Source organism: Saccostrea echinata, unplaced genomic scaffold (assembly GCF_033153115.1).
Source record: "Saccostrea echinata isolate AGI-Se365-2 ecotype Australia unplaced genomic scaffold, CSIRO_AGI_Sech_v1 ptg000025l, whole genome shotgun sequence".
NCBI classification, from domain to species: domain Eukaryota; kingdom Metazoa; phylum Mollusca; class Bivalvia; order Ostreida; family Ostreidae; genus Saccostrea; species Saccostrea echinata.
In genome coordinates this window covers 8,357,812-8,385,257 of record NW_026889774.1, presented here as the reverse complement: position 1 = coordinate 8,385,257, position 27,446 = coordinate 8,357,812, and the positions used below count along the sequence as shown (strand labels likewise).

General features: G+C 35.3%; 1 protein-coding gene and 1 pseudogene across 2 annotated transcripts in view; both read left to right on the top strand.

Moving 5' to 3' along the window:
- LOC133191939 (heat shock 70 kDa protein 12A-like) overlaps positions 1-27,446 on the top strand; it is a 67,859-nt gene that overhangs the window by 4,232 nt on the left and 36,181 nt on the right. The window contains exons 3-4 of one of the 2 annotated variants that reach the window (XM_061327710.1): positions 1,429-1,588; positions 1,742-3,284. In XM_061327710.1, coding sequence (XP_061183694.1) covers positions 1,429-1,588; positions 1,742-2,799 — 1,218 coding nt within the window. In that variant the 3' untranslated portion in view covers positions 2,800-3,284. Of the gene's footprint in view, positions 1-1,428; positions 1,589-1,741; positions 3,285-27,446 lie in introns of those variants that run through there. The other variant, XM_061327709.1, reaches the window with a different exon arrangement.
- On the top strand, positions 23,735-26,496 carry LOC133192337 (heat shock 70 kDa protein 12A-like; annotated as a pseudogene).

Here is a 27,446-nt window from a genome sequence, read left to right as displayed (position 1 = left end):
AGTTCGCGAACTTTTTGATCACCCCTCGTATATGTACTTCTATATTAGCATTTCTTGCTGAGTTTAATATTATATCTTACACACTTTAAGGCCAAGTACCATCAGGGACAGAGTTTTGCAACCTAAAAAGTTGGTAGTGGTGACATTATTTAGAATTTTTTTTTGCTACTCATCTAGTCAAATAGTATCCAAATATTCGTCCCTTGATGTCACATGTTCTGATGGCAACAACTCCGATCCCGCAGACAAATCGGTGACATCAAACCTATTTTGCATAATGGTAGAAATAAAATCAATTTACAAAAAAATTAACAATCTTTAATTTGCAATGATTGCACGACTAATTAAATTAAAGAATGTCAATTGTCAATAAATGACAATTAGTAAAGAGCACATGTGGAAAGTATATATCACCTTAAAGTACACTGTGACTTTTTAACCATATAACAAATGGTGCCCAGGTCATTTTGTGCACTATGTAGAACCTAGGTGTGTCATTGATCCAAAAGAAGGGTACTGTAACCTCATCAATTCTGCTGCTATACATAGCAGGCTTGGGGCAAATTACGTTGTAAAGTAATGCATTACATTGCCATTTTTTCTGGAATTTTGGCATTAAATTACCATGACCATTGCTCTACTTTCTATAAGAAACGTATTACTATTACCGTTATATTTGGGGTTTTTCAAAAATAGGAATACAATAGTTGTGCAACTATTTTCAAACACGACCACTCCTTTAAGAATAAATGTGATGATTGTTGTAATTCAATTTTGATTATTAACTACACATATTTATTACAACTGTAAATAACTTAAATATATTCTGTGTATCCATAAAGAGAAACTTTTCAATTAACAATAATTTAAAATAATGTACACTTTGTGTAACTATTGATATCAGATAACAAAAACATTTGGAGCACTTTAACCCCTTTCCTAACTATTTGAAATAACTCAAGGGTCAAGGTTATGTAGTCAAAAATGTGTGTACCCAAAGAAAGGTCTTGTCAAAAGGAATATACATGTGAAGTCCTAGAACTCACCGTTCAAAAGATATGGCCAAGGTTAAAGTTTTTTTCAAAAGTTATGTTAAAAGTTCAAAGTCGAAAGGTAAAAAATGTCTCTAATTTAAGAAATACCCATACATGTACTGATTTTGCGGCCAAAAAGTGAAAGGTTAAATGACAAATTTATGTAGGGTATGAACTATGGAATTATCTCTATAGATTTCGAGGTAAAAGGTCTATTGTTTTAAATATTATTACCGGATAATACCTCCAAGTAAACCTCTGTCCATAAAAGTAGAACATTTCAGTGAATCGTTCTTGTGCTGTTTAGTGAAGTACACAAACATGATACTAACTGCCTTACCTATGACGTTAAGTGTCTAAAGCATAACGAACTATGTGATTTATTAATTTAAAGGCTGGTATTGAAAGGAAGCAGTTACTTTTAGCCTTGGAGCCGGAGGCGGCCTCCATTTATTGTAATCACGTCCCCATAGGAGTTATGTCCGTTAATAAGGAAAAGACTGAATCGTACAAGTTCAAACCAGGGACACGATATATGGTACTGGATTTGGGAGGTGAGAGAGGAGCCTAACTTTAAAATACGTCAAAACACCAATATGTTGGAGACAAAATATTTCGTTTGCCTTTACGAAGTTCTGAAAAAAGAACTGCTGCTCAGTTAGAATTATTTTTATTTTTTGTTGTAAATTTAATTCTTATTTTTGTAGGAGGAACTGCCGATATTACAGTGCACGAAGTACATTCAAATCAGAACCTGCGCGAAGTCCACCATGCAACCGGCGGAGCTTGGGGTGGAACAAAAGTGGATGACGCCTTCTACCAATTTTTGGTGAAGCTTTTTGGAAATGATGTACTTACAAAGTTAAAGACAGAGAATATGGACGATTATATTTCACTTTTTCGTGATTTTGAAACAAAGAAACGTACAGTCAGACCAGACTTAGAAGATAAGGTGACCATAACGCTCCCATTTCGTCTGTTAGAGATATTTGAAGAAGAAACAGGAGAAACATTGACAGAGGCACTGCCACAGACGAGATACGCTAAAAAAGTCATATTTAAGGCTGGAAAACTGCGGGTACATCCCGACATTTTCAAAGATTTCTTCAAAGATACACTACAAGGTATAATACAACACATAACAGAAATTGTGAGCTCGTTTGAAGGAGATTCTTTATCAAAAATTCTTCTTGTTGGTGGATTCTCCGAATCGCCTATGGTTTTAAAAGCAATAAAAGAATTATTTCCCGACAAAAAGGTAATAGCACCAGCTGATCCAGGACTGGCAGTCTTAAAAGGGGCTGTATTGTTCGGCCATACGCCATGCGTCATTTCTTCAAGAATCAGTCGCTATTCTATTGGATTTGAAGTCAATGTCCCCTTCATTGAAGGCTTGCATCGACAAGAATACAAAATTACACTTTACGGGAAATCAAGGTGCCTGCATATTTTTGAAGCATTGGTGCAAAAAGGAGAGGAGGTTCCCATTGGTCATAAAGTCGAAAAAACATACACGGCGAATGAAGAAGACGCTATATCTGGGATCGGAATTTACCAGTCAACTTCACAAAATCCAACATACACCACCGAGAAAAACTGTACCAAAATAGGTGCCATAAAGCTTCGTCGACCAAACGGAGGCTGGTCCGAGGGTTCTTTGATCCACGCCGTCGTCGAGTTCGGGGGCACTCATTTCGACGTTGCTTTGACAGACGACTGTCTCGACGAAACATACAGGCACTCATACGATTTTCTTCGAAATTAATACCTAAACATTCATCTTATTTAGCCAGTGGTGTAAACTTATTATGTATATGTTACAGTAAATATGTGAAATCAGGAATTTCGTGTATTTCCTAAACCATTCAGCAAATACATGTATTTACTGGCTGTTTTAGGAAATACATGTAATTACTGAATAGACTAGGAAATTCATGTATTAACTGAAAATTTTAGCCAATTTTACACGTTCTTACTGAACTAAGAAGACATACTATACATATGTTTTAAAATATTCAATAAGTGTACAAATACTAGTATGCATGCTTTTAAAACAGCACTTTATATAATTTTTTTTACAACGCTGACATTCGTCATAGATTAATTACCGAGTCTGGGCAAAACTCACTGCACTGTCTATCTAAAATTCCATTTAAGGAGGAATTCTTTTAACTAATGTTTCTTCATTGAACCATTACAATATATGTATTTTATGAGATTTTTTGGCATTTTTTCAGAGACAATATAAAAATTGTTTTATTAGCAAATATGTTTTAAAGAAGAAGGTACGGTTTTAGCTTTATTGTGCCCTAAAAATTTAATGTTTTCAAAAAGTTTTGAAACTGGCTTAAGTATTAGTTGAGTATATGACTGTGATAAATCAGGAAAAAATAGGCCATGAAGAAATACCATTCTGGAAATATGACGTCATTAATTTGATGCATTTCTCTATTTTAAACAGAAAAAGCCTCAAAATGACTCATTTCAAGGTTTATTTTCCTTAAGAAAATAGTGTCCACAGCCGTCGCCCACTTTAATTTTCAGATATGTTGCGTAAAATTCTTTGAAAAATCACATATCTCAAAATCTTTGTGGGCGATGCCTGTGGACAATATTATCTGAAAGAAAATTCCATTGAAAATTGATGTCTTCTGCAGCTTTTTAAGAAAATACGGGAAATTGCACAAGTTTATGATGTCACAATTAGCATTTAGAAGGTCATGTGAGAAAAATGATTTGTATGATCTTTCTGGGTGGAATTTCACTGATTCAGAAAGCATGAGTTTTAATATTTTACATCACTTTCATTTTTAAGAAAAACACAGGGCAAGATTTGTATTGAAACCATACCTTGTTCTTTGCTCTTAATAAATGCATAGTAGCATAGTATGAGTATATAATAAAATGTGAAGAAATGACAGTATGCGATTTTATTTTATTTTTTTAATTAAAAAAAAATTATAAAAATAATGGCATTTATGGCCATTTCACAAAGTTAAAGTATGTTGTGGTAAGACAACTGATTCCAGAAAATGAAAAGCGGCGTATTAGTATGTATTATATTTTTGTGCCATTTTCACCCAAAAGTTATTTTAACACTCTAGGACTTTCACATATTTAAAACTTGCATTTCAGTCGCGGGTATTCTTGTCACCTTGACACATCTAGCTCTTGATTATTTTATTCGTAGTTTTAAAAACAACAAGTAACGTAATTTATTTAGTAAATAATTTTTTTTAAAATAAAATTGTTTTCCGACTTTTTAAAAAATGTTTTATTAGATAATCATATGCGTTTATTAACAGTTAAATACCCTGAAGTATTCAATTAGCAAAAATTTTTACATTTTCTGTGGGGAAAAATGCAAAATTAAAAAAAAATCATATAAAATAATTTAGAACTAATATCGGTCGTTCAAAGCTGAAACCATATTTTAAAAGGGATGTCTTAAACATTCGTTAAACAAAAGGCCCAGGGGCCACATCGCTCACCTGAGCACTGTGACTAAGAAAAAGCAAAAATCAGTTTGGTATTGGAAATCTTAAATGCATAAGCGGTCCCGACCTACCCCTAAAAGGGAGTGGGGGGGGGGGGGGGCTGTATGAATGAAACAAAATTGAATCTACACCTTCTGTTACCAAACTAACTAAGGATGCTTACATATTTTTTTGACTAACTGTGGCTTTTTTCCCTACAAGTTTGAACTTTCATTGTGGCCCCACCCTACCCCCGAGGGTTATTGATTTGAACAAACTTGAACCTACACTATCTATCTGAATATGACCAACCATGGCTTTGCTGTTCTTGTTAAGAAGATTCTTAAAGATTTTTCCTATATATTCCTATGTAAAACTTTGATCGTCCGTTGTGGCCCCACCCTTCCCCCGGGGGTCGTGATTTGAACAAATTTGAATCTACACCACCTGAGGATACTTCCATATAAATATGACCAATCATAGCTTTGCTGTTCTTGAGAAGAAGATTTTTGAAGATTTTTCCTATATACTCCTATATTAAACTTTGATTGTCCATTGTGGCTCCACCCGACCCCCGGGGGTCATGATTTGTACAAACTTGAATCTACACCACCTGAAGATACTTTTACATAAATATGACTAATCATTCCTTTGCTGTTCTTGAGAAGAAGATTTTTGAAGATTTTTTCTATATCCTCCTATGTTAAACTTTGATCGTCTATTGTGGCCCCACCCTACCCCCGGGGGTCATGGTTTGAACAAACTTGAATCTACACCACCTGAGAATGCTTCCATATAAATATGATCAATCATAGCTTTGCTGTTCTTGAGAAGAAGATTTTTGAAGATTTTTGCTATATATTCCTATGTAAAAATTTGATTGTCCATTGTGGCCCCACCCTTCCCCTGGGGGTCATGATTTGAACAAATTGGAATCTACACTACCTGACAATGATTCCATTTGAGTTTCATCTTTCCTGGCCCATTGGTTCTTGAGAAGAAGATTTTTCAATGATGCCATTAATTTTTCGCTATTTCGTGATTATCTCCCCTTGGAGGAGGGCGTGGCTCTTCATTTGAACAAACAAATCCCCTTTACCCAAGGATACTCTGTGCCAAGTTTGGTTGAAATTGGCCCAGTAGTTCTGGAGAAGAAGATGAAAATGTGAAAAGTTTACAACAACGACGACGACAGACAACGGACAAATTTCGATCAGAAAAGCTCACTGGAGCCTTCGGCTCAGGTGAGCTAATAAAAAAAAATTGGTTTAGCATTCCTCCTTATTTCTTCTTTTTGCAATCAAGGTTTGCAAGAATTATCATTTTGATACCAAGTAAAGAGCTTCTGGGTGAAAAGCCTACTCTTATCATCAACCATTTAAATGGAAAGTGAATCAGTTAAAGACTGTTGTTTGTACAAGTTATATTGACCTCTACTCACCGGGTTTAAGTTGGTAAGGTAAACATCAAATTTTTACTGTGTGTCTGTTCATATTTTATGATATTTTAAATTATCTCACCAAAAACAAAATCAGTAAACACGAGTAAAAAGTACTGAAAAATTCAGTAAATACATGTATTTCCTTACTGAAAATAGTAAATACATGTATTTCCTAAGCAGAATAGGAATTTCATGTATTTCCTAAAATTTAGGGAATACATGAAATTCCTGATTACACATTTTTTCTGTAACATACATGTACCTGCTCGCGACTAGCTAGTTCTCAATAAATTTATCTCTCTGCTTTGAAGTAACAACGAAAATTGCTCAAACATCTGAATCCGAAAACTTAAAGGTTCCCCTTAATATCCGAATCATTTTTTCCCCTTCTTTTTCAAAAACATCCAAATCAGAAGAGGTTTTTCCCTAAAAAAATTCTGCAGCTATTTTCTGTATGTTGCACAAAAACATGTACGCGATTAATTGAATTCCTCTGATTATTTCCATACATTTGACGAACATTGTAGCAATTTTTGTCCACTTTTCGCATTAAAAGTTGAATGTTTCTAATGCTATGGTCAACAATTCAAGAATTCATCATATCATTGGTTTTTACTGGATTTCACAATTGAGTGTAATTAAGGTAAGCTATTAATGTGAGTTTTCAGATCTAACCAGCCGAAAATTATTAGACGTACAACGTATTCATTCTTCAGAATATACATTTTTGTGAAGTATTTTTGCCTATTCGAGAACTGGAACTGTCCGAGGATCAGTTGCGAGCCTGTAGTCTCAAAAACGAAATCACTTGAAAATAATGCGTTTTGTTTACAAGCTGTTGCAATTATTGTTATTCGAAATATAGAATAAAAAGAATGACACCTTTATATCTGCTTGGGAACATGTTGCAAAAAAAAAAAAAAAAAAAAAAAAAAAGAAAGAAAAAAGTTCATCAACGACTTTTACGTGCGAATTGTTAATTTTAAAAATTTTCATTACATATTTAACCACTTAATTTCTAGAAAAATGAAATTAATACCTATTCAAAGCATCCTGTGTAAGTTTTGAAAGCTTGCTTGACACTATCATTACCGGCCCCCAGGAGGCGGTCGGTTATTTGATATGAAAGTCTGAAGTAGTCGTGCGTTTCTGCGGAGCTAAAAAAATAAAAGTATTTAACTTTCATGTAGAATATTAATAAAGAGTGTCTTAATGTTTAACAAAAACGCACAACAATTATAAAATCAAAATTGATAAAGAATTGGATAAATGTTTTATCTGATCGAATCCTGATTGACGAACTCTGTTAGTGCGGGAATATTAACACACGTGTTGAACATTATCTACAGCAAAGACCGAGATACTAGTATATATATATATATAATATATATGATCAATATTACGTTCTCCATTAAACAGGATTTATTGTATTTGTTTTAAAATGACGTATATATATACATTTCCAATGGGATTTTTTTCAAAAATATGATAAAATTTTTAATTTCTTAAAAGACAGAATATTACGAGATTTTTGCTCCAGCAGACGATGATAAAGCGCGTTTTACAATGTGCCAAGCATTTTCCCGCCACAACTCAACACAAAACAAAGAAACTGTAGTGGCGGATCTAGAGTGGGTTGTGGGGGTTTAACGCCCTCCTTTGGATTTGCTTAAGAGAGGGAGAGAGAGGGGGGAGTCCCAAATATTTGTGAAGAAAATTAAGTTGTTGTTGAAAAATTAAATCCGCGCCTGCAATGTCGCATGCACTGTTTTATTTCACCGGGAAAAATTAACAGATTAATATCAAATATATTAATAACAGATCATGCATTTCAGTTTGTTGCCTCATAAAAGAAACAATTGGTTTGCGGCCGATTTTTGACGCTTGCGTCGATATGTTTCTTGGATGTATTATACATTGTAAATACATGTACTTAGTGCCATTTCATTTCATCAGGCAGGCTGTCTTGCATCCATGCACTAGGCTCAATAAGGAATTTATGTTATTAAGAAATACATGTATTTTGTCTGTTTTCTGTAAGGATATGAATAGTACTTTTTCTTTTAAAAAATTACTAATTTTGCAATGCTGACTCTGCATTTTTGAGTGATCTATTTTTATCTGATCTGGATGTCATACCAGTATCGCTATTTGTAATATGCTTAAGAATGAAAAAAATCAACTATGAGTTTCTATTACTAAATTACATCTTTTTTACTTCATTTTTCAAAACTCCATTAATATGCAAACATCCTAGGGGAATGTGGTGGGGCCAAAATAAGGGATCAAAGATATTGGGAAAAAGTCTCTCTGGAAAAAAGGCGTTAGATTACAGTGTACCAGAGGCATAAATAACAGATCTAGAGATTCACAACTATTCAAAATCTTGCTGGACGTGTTGTTTAGTACATGTATATTAAATGTAATTCTTGCACTGTTTATATCTCGTATATATGAAATGATCAACAATGACAAAATAAAACCTTTTAAATCATATCAGTAAATTACTAAGAATATTATCTTTTTGGAAATTTCTTTCGAAAGGAGGTGTTTCAAAACACAACAGATGACCCGTGGTCAGCCACTTCTCCGATATTTCACCAACTTTCGGTTATTAGGTTAATAACTTCTTTAATTTGCCTAATTTGCTGTTGTGAATCAATACAGTGTTAAACCTTTACAAAAAATGCATCCATTTATAAGCTAGTTGAAATAAAATTAATTTTAAAAAGAAATGTAAAACCAATAAGAGTTGCTTTATTCTAAGAAAAGTGCCAGGTCCAGTTTAAGGACGAATATGACACCCGAAGAAAAATAATCTCCAGCCAAGGAAAAATGTTTTTTTGTAATAGAAAAAGAACCTCAGAGGTCAGTTTTCTACATGTGCAACCTATAGGAAATTGACCCCCAGTTGAAAAATGACCCCTATCCTATGACACGCTGATTTCGGTAAAAGTATTTTCAGCACGACCTGAAACAAAAATGACAAGAGTAAATTAAAACTTACACAAAGTGTGAGGAATGCACAACTTATTGAAATTTACACAAACTATAAGAAAAAAAACGGTACAATGAACAAAATATTTATACGATTTGAAGAGAAAATTTCACAAACGTAAAAATGAAAACTGCAACAATCACTGTGTGTCACAAAATGAGACAAAAATAACTTGTCTTATTAAATGTTCATCAAAGACCAAGAGAGGCCAATGTAAGAGTTTTCAACAAGGAATAAAAATAGTATAGAAGCACTGATGGTTTGTTAATATACTGTATGGTGATGGTGATAAATGGGGAACAGATTAGAACCTAATGTATGAACTGTTACTGAATGCTTAGACTAATTATTTTGTTGATCCTGATCATCCTATTTTTCTTGCTTTTGGGCAATAAAGCTTCACCTTTCAGTTAATTTTATACTCTATGGATCCTCTAAATTGTTGTATTATACTCAGGTGACCGTTAAGGCCCTTGGGCCTCTTGTTTTTTTTAAATTAGGATTTAAATGTTGATAAGGTTAATCTCTTCACAAATGCTTAACTTTTTTCAAACAATATTCTTATCGGCCACTGGCGCAACCGACTATCTGCAGTTTTTTTTTAGAACGTACACATTGGGAAATGTGTCTTTTTTTATTTTCTTTATTCGTTCAGTATCATCATCAGTCATTTAAGAAACTGGACTTTGCTAAACTAAAAGACTTTTCAAAAATAAAATAAAGGCAACAAGTATGAAAATAAGCTGAACATCCAATCATGTAAAGAAAAAAAATACTTATTCTCACTCTATGCTTTCCTCTTGCTGTGGGCAGATTTATATATATGAAATATATTTATTACAATTTCTCATTTTGAATAAATGTTTCTATTCCAAATAAATTAACTATGACGACATAGAAATTGAGACAACAAATCAAAACTCTACAAAAAGAACTCGACAGACGTATAGATGAGGACAATGAAGAATATACCAGACCCAAAACAACCTACTTAACGCCAGTCCGAAATGTACCAAAGTTTAGCGGGAATGAAGAAAAGGACGACATTCATGTCGATGACTGGATAGAGGAAGTTGAACATGTTATCAATAGCCGCCGTATGAATAGAGAGGAGAGTATCGATTTTATATATTCGAATTTAAAAGGATCAGCAAAAGAAGAAATTAAATACAGATCATATGAGGAGAGAAACAATCCAACCAAAATGTGCATTTTGAGTGATACATTCGGAAACAAAGAAGGAATAACAGTTCTACAGAGAAATTTCTTTGAGCGAAAACAGATGGAGGGAGAATCTTTACGTGAATACAGTTACGCATTGATGAACCTCATAAAGAAAATAACAACGAAAAACACAGATGTTATTCCGAATCCTGATCTGACCCTTTGTGAACAATTTGCGCAAAATGTGATTGATATTTCATTATGCCGAGAATTGAAACGACTCATTCGACAACAACCGAAAATGCATTTTCTAGACTTCCGCGACGAAGCAATTTTATACTCAGAAGAAAAAACCCTAACAAAGGTTTCAAAAGAGAAACATTCAACAGAAAACTCAGTAACGGAATCTACAAAGACGTCCGAGAAAACTAATCAAGAAATTGACAAGTGCCTAGAACTCATAAAACAAAAAGAACAAAACATCGACAATTTAACAAAACTATAAGAACAACAGACTGTGTCAAAACCCAAAGAACAATACCGATCATCATATCAACAATTACGCCGCCGTTGCTACAACTGTAACAGCGAGAATCATCTCAGAAGAGACTGTCCACGCAACTTTTCTTCAAGTTATCAGCAGTCGGGAAAATAGATCCTGCTGATGAGCAGAGTCCGACATCAATAGGAAATAAAGAGGACTCTAACTGTGTAAATCGCATTCTTGGTCCGAGCCCTACAGTCAACATGAAATTGATTGGAATAGAAAACAACTGTTTGTTAGACACTGGATCCATGATGACAACAATTACGGAAAGTTGTTATAGAAATAACATTGAAGCGATGTGCAAAAACATTAAGAATGATGTGAAATTAAATTTGAAAGCAGCAAATGGAATTTCTATTCCTTATATTGGATACATAGAGGCTGACGTTGAATGCATGGGAAATGTTATTAAGGATCGCGGTATATTGATAAATAAAGATCCAGAAGATACAATGACCAGAAAACGTAAACATAATATCCCGGGAATTCTAGGAATGAATATTATTGGATAGTGTCGAGACATTTTTATTCAAAAACACGGAAATTATTATCATGAAAAAGTATCTGAAATATCCAACAATTCAAGAGTGAAGTCAGCATTCCGAGTTTGTGATCAGGAAAATAAAAGCATATATGGATTTGCAAAACTGTCCGCACGACATCCCGTTAGAATTCCTGCCAACTCTCTGATTGTAATCAACGCGACTGGGCCATCAATACCTGGAAGTTACTCAGCCGTAGCAGAACCATTGTCCTTATAGCGAACACCTGCAAGACAGCATTCTTGTAGTTCGGACATTTGTTCAAGTGATCATGGGTCATTTCTACTTGCGGTTAGCTAACATCAGTGATTCCGACGTCTGGATTTCACCTCGAACACGCATAGCTGTATTATCTAGAGGAGAAGAAGTTATCAACGAGAACAGTGATCCCGTACAATTTTCTAATTGTGGTACACTGCAGGAAATATATGTGCAGTGTAATACAACTGAATCTGTTACCGAACATTCCTGTGACCCAAATTTCCGTATTCCTGTTAATTTGAACAACATAGATGCGACAGACCAAGAGAAACGCAACATAGAAAAATTATTCTACAAATATCAAGATGTATTTTCGCAATCGGATTTAGATACGGGATTTACAGATACAGTGAAACACAACATTCTACTGACTGATGAAGTGCCCGTTAACTTACCACACAGAAGAATTCCCCCCACTCAATTCCAAGAAGTGAAACAACATATTAGAGAACTATTACATAAAAATATCATCAGAGAAAGTACCAGTGCATATGCATCACCAATTGTGATTGTCCGCAAAAAGAATGGCGACTTACGACTATGTGTAGACTATAGGAAATTAAATTCAAAAACGATCAAAGATGCGTATCCTCTTCCCCGCGTTGAAGAATCATTTGACACACTGTGTGGATCTCGTTATTTCTCTACTATGGATTTAACTTCGGGATATAACCAAGTGGCAGTGGAAGAGAAGGACAAGCATAAGACCGCGTTTACCACACCGTTTGGACTCTACGAATTTAACACCATGCCGTTCGGTCTATGTAACGCTCCCGCAATCTTTCAGAGACTTATGCAACATTGTTTCCGGAACGAAGTTTTCCAGGTACTCCTTGTATTCTTAGATGACATCATTGTGTTCTCGCGGTCAATAGAGGCACAAATTCAAAGATCAGAAGTAGTGTTTCAAAGGCTTCGTCAGCATGGACTTAAGTTAAAACCATCTAAATGTGATTTTTTCAAACAGGAAGTGAAATACCTTGGCCACATTGTTTCAAAGCATGGAATTAATACAGATCCAGATAAAGTGAAAGCCGAGAGTGACTGGGCAACACCATCAACACCAACACAGTTACGTTCGTTTCTTGGACTAGCGTCATATTACAGACGTTTTATTAAGTCATTTGCGCAAGTTGCAGCACCCTTGTACAACCTAATCAGGAAATTCCCTAATGCATCTAAGAAGTTATTCTGTGACAGTTGGGATAGTAAATGTGAAAAATCGTTCGTGTTACTGAAGGAATTACTTACCTCTGCGCCGATTCTAGGATATGCGGATTACACAAAGCCATTCGTACTGGAAGTAGATACAAGTCTCAGCGGTTTGGGAGTTGTACTTTCCCAACATCAAGATGGTCATTTACGTGTTATTGCATACGCCAGCAGATCTCTGCGTCCCAATGAAAGAAATATGCAGAACTATAGTTCACGATGTTTGGAACTTTTAGCTTTGTATTGGACAAATTTAGGGATTATTTAGTGAATTCCACTTTCACTGTGTTTACCGACAATAGCCCGCTTGTGTATTTACAGTCTTCTAAACTAAGTGCATACGAACAACGCTGGGTGTCTCAGTTGACATTATTCAACTTTGAAATAAAATATGGAAAACATAATTCTAACGCAGATGCTCTTTCACGTAAATTAGAAATTGATAAAGAAATACCTATTTCATCAGCCAATCTTGGAAATTTGTGGTCATCTGAAATTCCAAACGATGTTAAGTGTGTACAACAAAGTCTGTGTAAAGATTCACCTGAAGTGATATGTAATGAAGTGATATGTGATGAAGTGAAATGTTCTTTTTACCAGTTCAACCATAAAGATCTGAAGCAATTACAGTCCCAGGACAAAGTCATTAGCCAAATTTTAACATTCATGAAACAAGGCGTCTACCCAGAGAAAGAAGAACGCAAGAATTGTGAAAAAGATGTCCATATTCTTCTTAGACAATGGAATCGTTTAACTCTGGAAAACGGAATACTTTACAGAACTGTGTGTGATCCGGTTAAAGGAGAAACAAAGCAATACATTTTACCATCTTCATTGAAACTGGAAATTCTTAAACAGTGTCACAACAACCTTGGCCATCAGGGAATTGAAAGAACCTTCAGTGTAATCAAAGACCGATGTTACTGGCCTGGGATGTTTAACGATGTTAAGGGATATTGCAAGAATTGTGAACGTTGTTGTGTAGCCAAATCCGAAAACTTACAGATTAAACCAGCGATGAATCATTTACTAGCCAATTGACCCCTGCAGATTCTAGCCATAGATTTCACAGTGTTGGAACCATCGAAAGGCAAAGAAAATGTGTTGGTAATAACGGACGTTTTTACCAAATTTACACAAGCAACAGCAACTCGTGATCAGAAAGCCTCTACCGTTGCTTTGTGTCTAATACAACAGTGGTTTCGTCGTCATGGTATACCGGATAGAATTCACAGCGATCAGGGGAGAAACTTTGAATCGGATATTATAAAACAACTTTGTAAAATATACGACATACAGAAGTCAAGAACCACACCCTATCATCCGGAAGGCAACGGATAGACAGAACGTTTCAATCGCGTATTACATGATTTACTTAGAACCTTGCCCCCACAGAAGAAGAAACTCTGGCTAGACCATTTATCTGATGTTACTTTTGCATATAATGTGTCTCCAAATTCCAGCACTGGTTACAGTCCCTTCTATTTATTTTTTGGACGTAAACCGAAACTTCCGGTGGATTTTATTGTGGCACCAACTGTCTCTGATTCTACTAGTGTTGAAAGTTATGATGAATTCATAAAAGAACACAAAAAGAGTGTTAGTGAAATATTTCAACATGCAAGAAGTAATTTAGAACGAAACGCATCGAAGAGGAGGACAGCTTCGACAACAAAATCGCAGATCCTCCGATTAGGGTGGGAGATGAAGTTTTTATACGTAACAGAGGTTTCACCGGAAGACACAAGCTGCAGGACCTTTGGAGTTCAACAAGACATCGTGTCCGGACAATTAAGGATAGTGTGTATATAGTCGTTTCCAGTGACGGACATCAGAGAACTCTTCATAGACGGGACATTAAACGCGTACCTACAAATTCATATTCAAATAGTGATGCGTGTGACAATAATAAAAACAGTGACGTTAGTTTTCCAATACCGTAGTTTACGTGTGCGCGGAAAGCAGGACAGTATGTGGGTTTAATTCTCAAATAAAAACTGTCATGAAGAATTATATACTGTGTGAATTTGGAAAATAAAACTTGTGCATAGGATTTATATTATATTTTTGTCTCTATTTATTTATTATAATTCGATTTTATCGGGACGATCAAATTCAAAGCGGGGAAGTATGTGGGCAGATTTATATATATGAAATATATTTATTACAATTTCTCATTTTGAATAAATTTTTCTATTCCAAATAAATTAACTGTCATTGAGAATAAAAGTTAAGCTAGTTTGTGTGCGCAGGTGGATTGAGTTTGTGAACACTATTGGCTATGACTTCTCATTGGCTATTGTCATAATGAAATATCAAATCAGATCGTTTCTTTTGTGATAAAAGCGAGCCAAATCTAAAATTCAAATTACTGCAGATCAGGCGATTCCTGACTGTAGACTTTACCACCACGCACAAGGTATTTTATTCAATGTTAATTGTCAATAACTTTGGTTTACAATTTTTCTTAGTAAATAAACGACTAAGATTATGAGCAATAAAGTTTAATATGTATTTATTGTCATATGTAATGCATTACTATGTATAAATCGTATATATTTACTTAAATATTTTTTTGTAGAATCACCTTGTTGATATGTGAATAAATATAGAAACCATCATCATTTCCATCTTTATATCACTCGGTCACATTACCTTATAAAAAAACAAAGATTACAACTTGCATTCTTTTATATCATAACACATTAATGAAATATGAAGATAAAGAACAGTAATCAATTTCAAAGTCCATTAAAACCATACAAATTTAGAGCAGAGCAAACACGGACCTCCTAAAATCATCAGAGGCGGAAGCAGGCGCCAAGGAGGAGCAGGCACCCACGCCGACCGGCCACACCCGCCGTGTGCTCATTGTCATGATCGGACAAACGGAAAAACTCGTTGACGATTCAGTGTTTAAATAATGGCCAATATTAGACTTAATGATTAGATTGTATTTGCCGTCAAGGTCATTGTATCGACCTGCGAAATGATGACCATAAACTATATTCTTGTCATCCCCTTTTCATCAACCCGCCTGTCAGTATTCCGCCTCGTTTCAAAAATTGCTTGCACCTGGAGTTCTTAATATTTTGAATTTATTTTCAAACAAGTTTAAAAACTGAAGTTTAACTGCAACCATATGCTGAAATATGAAAAAAGGTTTAGATACCAAACAGGGATTGATCTCAAAAACCCTATTAACAAGGAAAATTTGTGAGCAGGGCATAAAACATATCCCTGTATTCAGAAACCAGAGGACATCAATGTGGAGACCAGATTAGGTGACCTTTGGTTTTCTAATAATGTACAATATAAGGTGAACTCTGGTCTCCGTATTCATATATAACTTAATGTGATCTCTGGTCCCCCTAATGATGAACAATACAAGGTGACCTCAGGTCCCCCTAATGACGTACAATATAAGGTGACCTCAGGTCCCTCTAAAAATGTACAATATAAGGTGACCTCTAGTCCCCCTAATGATGAACAATATAAGGTAACCTATAGTCTCCGTATTTAAATACAACTTAATGTCTTATACAGCTTTTTTTTTTTTTTTACATCATTATGAAATATTGTACATTATTAGATAGTACATCATTTTGGAAACCAGAAGTCACAGTGGTCACCTTAAAATGAACATCATTAGGGGGACAGGTCACATAAAATTATATATGAATACGGGGACCATATATTGTACATCGTTAGGGAGACCAGAGGTCACCTTATGTTGAACATGAAATATATGGAGATAACAAACAGTATTCAAGCTCAAAAGTCCATTAAACAATACAAAATAGGAGCAGAGCAAACACGGACCTCCAAAACATTAGAGGTGGGATCAGGTGCGATGGAGGAGACCACTGGTCACAAGACCAGAGGTCACCTTATATTTTTATTATCAGGGGACCAGAGATCATATAAAGCTATATATAAATTACAGGCACCTTATATTGTACATCATTAAGTTGACCAGAGATTACATTAAGTTGTATATGAGTACGGAGACCAGAGGTCACTTTATATTGTATATTATTAAGGAGACCAGAGGTCACCTTATATTGTGCATCATTAGGGGGACTAGAGGTCACCTTATATTGTACATTATTAGGGGGACCTGAGGTCACCTTATATTGTACATCATTAGGGGGACCAGAGGTCACCTTCTACATGTATTATTCATCATTAGGGGGACCTGAGGTCACCTTAAGTTGTATATGAATACGGAGACCAGAGTTCACCGTATATTGTACATTATTAGAAAACCAGAAGTCACCTAATCTGGTCTCCACATTGATGTCCTCTGGTTTCTGAATACAGGGATATGTTTTATGCCCTGCTCACAAATTTCCTTGTTAATAGAGTTTTTGAGATCAATCCCTGTTTGGTATCTAAACCTTTTTTCAAGTTTCAGCTTATGGTTGTAGTTAAACTTCAGTTGTTAAATTTGTTTGAAAATAAATTCAAAATATTAAGAACTCCAGGTACAAGCAATTTTTGAAACGAGGCGGAATACTGACAGGCGGGTTGATGAAAAGGGGATGACAAGAATATAGTTTATGGTCATCATTTCGCAGGTCGATACAATGACCTTGACGACAAACACAATCTATCATTAAGTCTAGTGTTGGCCATTATTTAAACACTGAATCGTCAACGATTTTTTTCGTTTGCCCAATCATGACAATGAGCACACGGCGGGTGTTGCCGGTCGGCGTGGGTGCCTGCTCCTCCTTGGCGCCTGCTTCCGCCTCTGATGATTTTAGGAGGTCCGTGTTTGCTCTGCTCTAAATTTGTATTGTTTTAATGGACTTTGAAATTGATAACTGTTCTTTATCTTCATATTTCATTAATGTGTTATGATATAAAAGAATGCAAGTTGTGATCTTTGTTTTTTTGTAAGGTGAGAAGAAAGCATAGAGTGAGAATAACTATTTTTTTTCTTTACATGATTGAATGTTCAGAAGCGTGCTTATTTTCATACTTGTTGCCTTTATTTAATTTTTGAAAAGTCTTTTAGTTTAGCAAAGTCCAGTTTCTTAAATGACTGATGATATACTGAACGAATAAAGAAAATAAAAAAAGACACATCTCCCCATGTGTACTTTCTAAAAAAAACTACAGATAGTCGGTTGCGCCAGTGGCCGATAATAATATTGTTTGAAAAAAGTTAAGCATTTTTGAAGAGATTAACCTTATTAACATTTAAATCCTAATAAAAAAGGAAATATTTGTTAATTAATCAAATTTATTTATGAATCAGATCTACGAATTTGTGAAATGCAAGGCTAGGATACTTGAAAAATTATTGAAGGGGCACAAGAAAAGAATTTTCTTTGTTTTCTATAGCAAAGAATATTATTTCAAAATTATTGAAAGGGGGGGGGGCACAGAGCTTCTTATGGCCTGACCTATTAACAACTTGTCGTCGTGTGTTTAAACATTAAAAACACTACTTTCACGTCTATGCTATTCTATTAGAAAATAGATAGATGTCAAGTTATTAATATGATTGTATCTTAGTAAAATCTTAAAACTATTTTAAATAAAATTCAATTAAAATATAAGGTGACCTGCGGTCACCTTTTGATATAGATGAATTTACTCTTGTGCCTTTAATGCCTGAAGAGTTCATATAATAACTTATTACTACGGAAAATGACGAACTATTTGCGGGTGACCCGAGCGTACGTTTTATCCTCCTGCGATCGAAGCAAATAAATGAAAAACATCATATCGATTCGTATTCATTTATTAAAAATATCTTTGTTTCCCCTAACCGGACCCTAAAATCTCGAGTTGTGTAGGTAGGTAGGTAAATAATTTCTTTTCTGCAAGCAGCTTTGAAAATACATTCTGAAATTTAATGGACTTAATACCTTTATATATATTTAAAAAAAGTACAAAAGAAACCGATTTGTAAACAGAATATCATACAAATACCATTTAAAAGCAAAATTTCACGTAAATTAATAAACAACTATATTCAGTTGAACTTGTGAAATATCTCAAGCCATGCAAAGTAAATTCTTTGAAATTGAATTAGGAATATTTAATAAATACAGACAAGATTTTCAGATACCCAAAACCGGACATCCGAGTATCAGTTTTCAAACCAGTGCTTACACATGCAGCGCGCTTTTTCAATGGCTCGATTTATGCAGTGGTTCTAGAATATTTCGTTTTGGAGTTCCGAAGCAAGGAGCTCTAGTTCTAAGTCACAGGTTCAAATCCCAATACGGGACGTTGAGACCGGTCCTTCGAATGAGAGCGTAAAACGTAGGTCTAGTGTCGCAGTAGATGCTAGCACGAAAATGATCCTTCACTGCTCAATGGCCAAAAGTGTCGATTACAAGACTAAATTTGGAGACCTTCACCGGGCAAATGTTCAAATCATAAATGTTTTCATCCCAACAATTCTAAAAGGGATTTAAAACGAAGAAACAACCAATCTTCAAGGGCCTAATTAAAAAAAAATACACTGCATGTCTCAGAAAGTTGTATCATGATTTCAAAACTATTTGGAAAGAGTGTGTAAACAATATTTAATTGAACCAAACCATATCTAAATTTCATAAAAATGCCACACACAATGTCAAAGTCACGAAGTTTAACCCCTGAATAAAAGGGATTTAGAAAGGACGTCTGAATTATTTTCACAGGATGAAATATGCAGACATATTTACATGAACTCCTATGGTCCCGTATAATAAACACAGGAACATAGATGAACTGTTTATTAGATCAAAACTCAAGTTAAATAATATGTAGTGCAATTGATTAATATGTTACAAGATGCAGAGGTGGGCCCCTCGTATGCTCATGAGGCGGGCTTCACGATGCTTATTACATGTAGTACGTACTTTATTTTAAAAGACAGTATTGGAAATAGCACCAAAACACTATTAGTCATGGTTATTATTATTAACGAATTGTTTCAAGAGTGTGGGATTCTAATAAGCTAAAGGCATAAGGTTGATACGTCGCCGTTGATTAATAATAGGAACTGTGACCACATGTTGTGGACACCATTTTGTTTCCAGCAAACGCTTAATAATCAATGTAGAACAAAATCTGCCGTTCTGATAAAAACGGATTTTAATGAAATTGTATTTAATAAAAGTTGATTAACATTAAAAAAAAAACAACATTTGAATTATCTTATTAAAAAACTTTTCAGTCGATGCAATTTTATTGAGTCGGTCGCGTTAGGGGAAACAAAGGTATTTTTTATTTTGGCCTTAACGGTAATCATGAATAAGCGCATCGCTGTCTGCGCCAAAGCCACTAAAATATGAAGCCCACTTTTTTAAGTACACATACAGTATTTTAGAATAACCTGAATATATTTCCTCTAGGCCCCTTAAATTTCAAAATGGCCCAATCATTTTATGAATAGTGGGGCCATTGGCCCCACCTGTTGTTTGACCTTCCCAGGCACTGTGAATCTGCCAAGCAAAGCAAACATAAAGTGATTTCATTTGAAAAGAATATTCAGGTGAGCTTTTCTGATCGAAATGTGTTCGTTGTCTATCGTTGTCTCGTAAACTTTTCACATTTTCATCTTCTTTTCGGAAACCACTGGGCCAATTTCAATCACAGAGTATCCTTAGGTAAAGGAGATTCAATATTTTGCAAATAAAGGGGCAAGATTTCTAGAAAGGGAAGATACTAGTAGCTATAAAAAAAATCAGAAATAGGGTAGGTGTCATAAAAATCTTTTCAAGAACCACTGAGGCAAAAAAGCTGAAACTTATGTGAAAGATTCATGACATTCAAGACATATTAGCCGTCGGAGCAGGTGAGCTAGAAGTAGCTAATAAACCAATTTTTTATCGATATATTAGAGAAAAATACATTACATTGATTAAAGAAATATTTAAATCTCTGTTAAGAAATTGTGTGTATCGCTATAAGAAATGTTATTAAAACATTAATTACGTTATTTGTCTGTCATGTAATACAATTGTATATTATTTGTCTGCCAGTGTATTGTGATTATAACAATTTTTTATAACCCCGTAATCGAAGATTCGGGGGCATATAGTTTTTGCCCTGTCCGTCCGTCTGTCTGCCTGTTTGTCCGCAAAAAATTTAACCTTGCCCATAACTTTCGATTGATTGAAGTTATGGCTTTAATATTTAACATGTGTATTTCTTGTGACAAGACCTTTCTTTGGGTATCATTATATTTGACCTTTTGACCTTGGGAGTTTTACCCACTTTTTGCAAAATTTTATGAGACTTTAACCTTGGCCATAACTTTTCAACGGTTGGTGCTAGGGCTTTCATATTTCACAGGTATATTCCACAAGACAAGACCTTTCTTTGGGTACCAACATTTTTGATCTCTTGACCTGGAGTTTGACTTGGATTTGAGAAAATTTAACCTTCGCCATAAGCTGCCATACGGGGGCACCAGTGTTTCACAAAAACATCTTGTTTTATCCTATTTAAAGTCAAAACTTGGAATACATATAAAGAGTTCAAAGGCAAAAAAACACCCACATATTTCCTAATTTATCATCCATTATCGGCTCGAAACAAAGTAAAGAGCCACAGACAAGTTTCACAGAACCAAAGGTGGTGACAACCATTGACTTCGGTACCACATATTCTGGATACGCATTCTCATTTCGTGACGAATTTTCAAGATCCATTGAAAATCAACGCCTGTAACTGGAATGCTGGGAATCAAGTCTTGTTTTCACATAAAACACCATCAGTAGTTCTGTTAAGGCCGGACAAAACCTTCAGTTCATTTGGATACGATGCGGAAAACAAATACGCATCACTTACAAAAAACAAGAGGCCCAAGGGCCTTAATGGTCACCTGAGTATAATACAACAATTTACAGGGTCCATAGAGTATAAAATGAACTGAAAGGTGAAGCTTTGTTGCCAAAAAGCAAGAAAAATAGAGTGATCAGGATAAAAGAATAATTAGCCTAGCATTCATTCACAGTTCATAAATTAGGTTCTAATCTGTTCCTCATTTAACACTTTCACCATACAGTAAATTAACAAAATATCACTGCTTCTGTACCATCTTAATTCCTTGTTGAAATCTCTTACATTGGCCTCTCTTGATCTTTGATGAACATTTAATAAGACAAGTTATTTTTGTCTCATTTTTATTTATCTATTACTTACAAGTCTACCTGATCATTAAAACTATGAAAGTACTTTTTGTATTATACAATAAAAATTCTTGCATAATTCTCTTATTCTATTAACCTTTCAAGTACATTATTTACAGTGATTAATTATCAAAAGTAAATGACAAAGGGGAATAACTCCTCTCAGTAGATTACAAATTAATAGTGCCCTAGCTAGGACCAGAACACTTGACTAAATGGTCCAGATGTTCAAATATCTGGTAAAAATACCCTTCCTTATTAAAACTTTTACTCTTTTTGCCTCTGATATGCCCAGGTGCAGAGAAGATTTTTAAAGAAATAATGCATTTTTACTACAGATTCACTATATTATCAATAGAGCCCCCCCCCCCCCCCCCCTCCATCAAGAAACATCAGAGCCTCTCACCCTGGGACCAGAAGTTTGCACATCATAAGTAATCACTTTGTTTATCTGCTTAACACTGAGGAGCAGACAGGATTATTTAATAGAAATAATGCATTTTCACTATATTATCAAGAGCCCCACCCTTGCACCAGCACATCTGACCCAGGGGTCATGTAATTCACTACTCTGGAAGAAGCACTCTTGTTCATCATAACTATACACTAGCTTCTTTGCTTTTAAACCAGAAGCAGAAAAGAATGTTTTCAGAAAAAATTTGCTTTTTCACTATATAATCAATAGAGCCCCCCCCTTTTTTTTCACCAGAACCCTTGACCCTGGGGCCATGAAATTCACAAGTTTGGAAGAGGCATCCTTGCATATCATAACAATGTACTTTGTTTGTTTAAATAATACCCAGGGGCAGAGAAGAAGAGTTTTAAAGAAATAATTCACCTTCATTATAGGATCTATATGGCCCCACCCTAACACCAGAACCCCTGATCCAGGGGCCATGAAATTCACAGTTTTGGAAGAGGCATCCTTGCTTATCATAACTATGTATTTAATTTGTTTCAATAACACCCAGGAGTAGAGAAGAAGATTTTCAAAGAAATAATGCACTTTCACTATATGATCTGTATAGCCCCGCCCTAGCACCAGAACCCCTGACCCTGGGGCCATGAATTTCACAATTTTGGTAGAGTCACTCTTGCTTATCATAACTATGTATTCAATTTGTTTCAATAACACCCAGGAGTAGAGAAGATTTTCAAAGAAATAATGCACTTTCACTATATGATCTGTATAGCCCCGCCCTAGCACCAGAACCCCTGACCCTGGGGCCATGAATTTCACAATTTTGGTAGAGTCACTCTTGCTTATCATAACTATGTATTCAATTTGTTTCAATAACACCCAGGAGTAGAGAAGAAGATTTTCAAAGAAGTAATGCACTTTCAAAATATATGATCTGTATAGCCCCGCCCTAGCACCAGAACCCCTGACCCTGGGGCCATGAATTTCACAATTTTGGTAGAGTCACCCTTGCTTATCATAACTATGTATTCAATTTATTTCAATAATACCCAGGAGTAGAGAAGAAGATTTTCAAAGAAATAATGCACTTTCACTATATGATCTATATAGCCCCGCCCTAGCACCAGAACCCCTGGCCCCGGGGACATGAATTTCACAATTTAGGTAGAGGGCTCAATGCTAATTACAATCATGTCAACAGTTTGACTGCTTGTTGTCCAGGAGTAAAGAAGAAGATTTTTAAAGATTGCATTAATTTTGGTGGTTTTAGCCCCACCCCTCAGGCCCCAGGGGGGCAGGGACCATGAAATTCACAATTTTTGTCCCCCTTTACCCACAGATGCTATATGCCAAAATTGGTTGAAATTGGTTGAGCGGTTTCAGAGAAGAAGCTGAAAATGTTTAAATGTTAACGCACGACGCACGATGGACGACGGACGACGACGGACACAAACGGATAGCAATAGGTCACCTGAGTGACTCAGGTGACCTAATAATGAGCATGAACCTTTTTCGTGTGGTGGTGGTGGTAGTGGGGGAAGGGAGGGGGGATCTGAGAGAGGACAATTTCCTAAGTCTATTTTCTTCAGTTACGTGACTCTCTATAGCATTTCAAAAGGGGTCCGTATTTCTCAGGAAGGGGGGGGGGGTTCTTAGGGTCATTTTTGCGCTACTTCTGCACTGTGGCACTTCAAGAGGACAATTCTACTGAGGCCTTGATTCAATGGGTACATACTGTTCCCGCTATCTGGGATGAGGGTGCAAAACAGTTTATGATAGAAGCGGCAGAAGGTGTTAGTATCGATTTCAAACACAGGTGATTGGGGACAGGACCCCCACCCTTTTGCTCTGTACCCCAAGAGTTTTCTTTTTTATATAAAAAAAAATTTCATGATGCAATTACAAAGTATTACAATTCTAAAAAATCCAAAATATACCTTAAACTAACCTCTTATAAAAATTCATGCCCACCGATACGAAAGTTCTCTTTTATGAAAGGTGTTGCATGATTATTAAAAATATAAATTTCTATGAAATTATTCAAACCCTACTCCTACAGTTTTGGCCCGATTTCAGCCACAGGTAGACTTCATTAATATACATACTTTTTGATTGCGACAAACGATGTTGCCTTGGTAACTAAAAATAGATTTTTTTGTGAAATTCTTCCAAATCACTACTCTTACTGGTCACGATAGCCTAGTGGTAGGGCGCTCGCTTCGTGATCGGGAGGCCCAGTTTTGATTCTCGATCGCCGCCCCGCATCAAACCTAAGAGTGACTGTTCCTTTACCGAGCGCTCTGGAATAGAAGTGAAAAAAGTCACAGGTCTTTTGATTGAGACCTTAAAAACTGAAGTTTCGAGTCACTGTAGGCGTTGGCACGATAAAGAACCCACGCTGTTTCATGGCCTTGAGAAAAGGTATAAATATGAATCACATCTCCGGTAAATAGTGACATTTTCTCCATATGAGTGAAAAATTCTCGAATATGACGTACAACTTACATACAATCATTCTTCCTACACTTTTGGACTAATTTCAGTAATTTTGGTACACAAGTAGACTATATTATGCTACATAATTCTATAAATCGGATTTTGACAAACGGTGTAGCAACGGTTACAAAAGACAATTATTTTTTGTGAAATTTTTCTGAAACCCTACACAACCTAAAGTTTGGTCCAATTTCATTAAGATTTGGTACACAAGTAGACTTTGCTTAAATACATGTAATTCTATCACATTATATATATCCTGTACATATATACATGTAAGATCAGGAACTCATTATAATTATGTGTTTTCATTGATATTCAGGCTGGTATTGAAAAGAAGCAGTTAATGTTAGCCTTGGAGCCATCCATTTGGCATCCCTTTATTGCAATCACGTCCCTATAGGATTTTTGTCCACCAACAGAGGAAAAAATGAATCTTACAAATACACTACTCGAACGCGTTATATGGTGCCGGATTTGGGAGGTGAGAAATGAGTCTAAATAAAAAAATAGCACGTCAAAATTCCTAGGGACCAAAAATCAAGAATATATTAACAACAGAAAGATCTTTAGGAATGCATATTACATCAATCATATACACTCTATCGTAAAATTATATCAATGTTTAAACCTTCAAGTGGCATCCCTGTTTGACGCGGTATAGCACATTTATTGTTTTGTACATTTATTTCAAACTTGTTTAGGGGGAGCTGCCGACATTACAGTTCATGAGGTACAGTCGAACCAGTACCTTTGCGAAGTATACTATGCCCCGGCGATGCGTGGGGTGGAACAAAAGTGAATGAGTCCTTACACCAATTGTTGGTGAATCTCTTTGAAAATGATGTTCTGACAACGTTTAAGGCAGATAACATGGAAGATTTTATTTCACTTTTTTGAGATTTTGAAATTAAAAAACGTACAGTCAAGCCAGACTTAGAAAATAAGATGACTATAATGTTGCCACCAAGTCTGCTGGTGATATTTGAGACCGAAAAAGGAGAAACTGTGGTAGAGGCACTACCACAGACAAAATACGCTGAAAAATTCATATTTACAAAAGGAAAATTGCGAGTACATCCCGAAATTTTCAAACAATTTCAGAGATACAGTACAAGGAATAATTTAACACATTACAGACATTATCAAGTCGTTTGAAGGAGAATCTGCATCAATAATCTCCTTGTTGGAATTGCTAATGGTTTTAAAAGCAATAAAAGAATTGACCCAGATCTAGCAGTCTTAAAAGGTGCTGTATTGTTTGGTCATACGCCAAGTATCATCTCTTCAAGAATCAGTCGCTATTCTATTGGATTTGATGTTGGTGTACCCTTCATAGAAGGAAAACATCGAAAAGAATACAGATATCAAAGACCAGAAGACGGACGATTTATGTGTCGGTATATTTTTCAGGCATTAGTGCAAAAGGGAGAAGAGGTTCCTATCGGCCATAAAGTCATAAAAACCTACACACCGAATGATCAAGATGCAGTGACTGGGATCGGAATTTACCAGTCAACTTCACAAAATCCCACTTACACCACCGAGGAAAACTGTACCAAAATAGGTACCATAAAGCTTCGTCGACCAAATGAAGGTTGGTCCATGGGTTCATTAATCCAAGCCATAGTTGAGTTCGGGGGCACTCAGGTCGATGTCGCTTTGACAGACGACAGTCTCAATGAAACATACAGGACTCATATGATTTTCTTTGATGTTAATTCCTTAACATTGATCACATGTTACCCAATTCATTATTAAACTTCTTACCGGTATATATACAGAGCTTGCTCGCAACAAGTTCTCAGGGACTTTTTCGCAACGTTTGAAAATGATGAAAGTTGCTCAAACAACCGAGTTTTTACATAAATCAATTTCATTAATTTTTTATGATTTTCATACAAATACCGTACTTATTTTCAGGCACTTTTGCTTAAGTTTATTTGTTTTTTATTACTCGGTCGGTATATATTAATTTCTCATTTAACGAATTCATATGATTAGAAAAGAAACTTGTCAAAAGAAATGACATCTTATTACTGGATAAAATACGCATACATTAGTTTAAAAAATAATCATATTTATATTGATAATTTGCAATTAATGAAAGCAGTTTCAGAAAAACGAGGCCATAAAACTGTTGAACGTATTGGAACCCTACTTGTTCCCGCTGCAGAGCATATAATTTTGAGAACTGTTCTTTTAGTGGCCTGTCCGACAACTTGTGCTGCCCGAGAATTGGTCGCGAAGTTCTTAATAGGAGAAAAAATCCAATCAAACGTTAAGTTTACAGTTGTTACTATGATACATGTACATGCATATGTATGCTATGATTCATAATGTAACAAGCTATATATTCAGAGAATTTGTGTCCCCCGCTTAGGGAAAAAAGAAGAGCATGTTCAGTTCGTGGGGGTCGGACTCCCCTCCCCCCCCCCCCTGGATTTGTAGAATTATTAAATGTATAATTGAAGCAAATAAAAAATGCCAATATGAATATAAAGATTTAATTGATTGCTTATTCTCTAATATGTGTATAGAAGATTCTTTTCATATAGAATATTTTCATCTTTTAATACGGTTTTGAAAATTTTTTTTTTCAAGCTTTTTTTTTTTAAAAGTGTTTGCAACTTTGTTTTCTCTTTTTATATGCTTAAGATTTTCAATAAATTAAATACTGACTTTCAAGAACTTGCACTTCATATTCTTAG